The sequence below is a fragment of the Cottoperca gobio genome, unplaced genomic scaffold (assembly GCF_900634415.1).
Source record: "Cottoperca gobio unplaced genomic scaffold, fCotGob3.1 fCotGob3_70arrow_ctg1, whole genome shotgun sequence".
NCBI classification, from domain to species: domain Eukaryota; kingdom Metazoa; phylum Chordata; class Actinopteri; order Perciformes; family Bovichtidae; genus Cottoperca; species Cottoperca gobio.
Genome location: NW_021167062.1, coordinates 52,501 through 54,722, shown reverse-complemented (window position 1 = coordinate 54,722; position 2,222 = coordinate 52,501). Strand labels below are relative to the sequence as shown.

Here is a 2,222-nt window from a genome sequence, read left to right as displayed (position 1 = left end):
TGTTCAAATATAAAATGTTACTGTGTTGGATGTAAACATTCCCTTTTCATCCTGTCGCTGGAAACAAGAAACTAAATAAAACTATTTTACTGTAATTCCTCAATTATTCACAATTAAATGAGCTTTTTCTGTGAATAACCAAATCATTGAATACAGCTCCATTTAAACCACCATTAATATTAATCTACTGTATTCCAAATTACATACTATTATTTTATTTCATGTTCATTTATATAACATTTTTATTGGAACTGGGGAAAAAATACTGTGAAACTCGAGACGTCCTGTCCTAATATTAATGTGTTATTATTTATGACGCAAAGCAAATAAACTTCAGCTTAAGCCACATAAATTAACAATATTATAGTGTTGCATTAAAATTAATCTCATAAATGTATTATTTAAACTTCTACTGAACCAAAAAACTTTAAATTAACTTACTTTTGCAAAACCAACCCCAAGAAGTTAAACTCAAATCCTCAAATCTACAGTTAAATTGAGAGAATGAAGTTTTGCATTAAATCATTAAAATCAATGTAAACCAGAAGCTGCATCTCAATGAAGAAAAACAAAGTTCAATCTGGGATATATATAAGGTAGCACATCTTAAATATAGTTTCTACTCAGAAAATACTTTAAATACTGATTTTATTTGATAAATCTTGTTTCTCTGTAGTTTATTCTAATCTAAACTTCAGATCCAAAATAGTCAAATATCAAAAATACTCCAGTTTGGTCCGTTTCTGTTCAAAGTTAGAGATAAAACACACACAGCTGCCTTTAGTGAAAGAGAACTGAAACTGAATGTGTGTGAAAGAAGATTAAAATAAAGCACAGCAGTGTGTTTGGAGACTTTCATGCTCAGAAGATGAAATACATTCAGACAGTGACTGAGATCATGAGTGATGTTTGTTCATTAGCAAACAGCTCCTTCAGCAACACGGGGAAACATTTCAGTCCATCTGTTCAGCTAGTTTTGCTGCTGTCGGGCGAAAAACACACAAAAGTTCATTTTTAAATGATAAAAGTCAGATTTAGTGTGAGTGAGTCCTGTTCACACATCGGAGGGGGGGACATAAAGCCCCACCAGGCCCCACATGGTACCTTTGAAAATACAGAGTTTAGAATGTTCTATCAAAAATATGTTTTATCAGTGAACAAAACTCTGGAGGTTAATGTTAATGTTTCTATAGTAGATTATTTATTGTATAAAGATTTAGTCTGAGTGAGCTGCACTTCATATTTAATGTGGAGTCACTTCTTTACTCTCTTGGCCCCCGTCATGTTGAAAGTGAGGAGAAAGTCTTTACATTTAAATGGAAATATAAACTAAATTCAGTGTTCTTTCCCCTCGACAGCAGAGATTCACTCTCAAAGGACTCGGACGGACTGCTTGTCTCTGATATTTACTCTTCAGTAAGGAAACGTTGGTTTTCAGGGTCGGGGTCGGGGGGGAGGGGGCCCGTCTCTACCTCAGCCGGGCGGAGAAGCAGCGCATGTACTCCGTCATCCAGCGGTCGTCCACCACCGTCAGCTGCGACCGCCCCATCTTCTCCAGGTCAGCTGACCGAGCCCGCCGGCGGTCTGGGTTTGAGCTCCTTTTGTCGGACTCCCGCCGGGTCTGAACGCAGGCGTCGGACATGTTGCTCTGAGAGGAGAAACCAGAGAGAGGGAGACGTTTCCAAAAAGCACACCAGCGTTTCATTATTAATGTCTGCAGAGGTTCTGGTGACACGGCTTCACGTCTCTGGTGTCCTGAGAACGAGCCGCTCTGAGAGACTCGCATGGCTTCAGGACATTTTACTTGTTGCTCCTCGTTTCTAAACATCATTGTGCGAGAACATCACGAGGGCAGGAGTGAGCTTCAGGGACAACCTGAAGGTTATTATATTAACAAATGCCATGAAAAGACCCAAAACACACACGTTCTGACTTTTGTCATGTCTCACAGAAAGTACTCATTCTGCTTTTGAATGAGTACTTTTACTTTTGATATTTAAATACTTAAAAATACTCTGGATGTCCGATCAGTGTTGATGGTAAATGTAGTCGATCGAAGCAACATATTCCTACATTAAGTCGCGGCTGCATTGGCCGTGCAGGAGGATATGGCCGGTGGGGACTCTCTGGGCGCAATGCATCTTGGTACATGTAGGCACTGCAGGCACAGCTCCAGGAGAAGGAGAACTCAGTGTTCTTGGTCAATATAGCAGCCACTGAGG

The 2,222-nt window shown here is 39.5% G+C and overlaps 1 protein-coding gene across 2 annotated transcripts in view; it reads right to left on the bottom strand.

Moving 5' to 3' along the window:
* Nucleotides 1–631: 631 nt before the first annotated feature.
* Nucleotides 632–2,222, bottom strand: part of LOC115006249 (centriole, cilia and spindle-associated protein-like) — a 7,958-nt gene continuing 6,367 nt past the window's right edge. The window contains exon 4 of one of the 2 annotated variants that reach the window (XM_029428377.1): nucleotides 632–1,648. In XM_029428377.1, the coding sequence (XP_029284237.1) occupies nucleotides 1,469–1,648 (180 nt within the window). In that variant the 3' untranslated portion in view covers nucleotides 632–1,468. Of the gene's footprint in view, nucleotides 1,649–2,020; nucleotides 2,217–2,222 lie in introns of those variants that run through there. The other variant, XM_029428378.1, reaches the window with a different exon arrangement.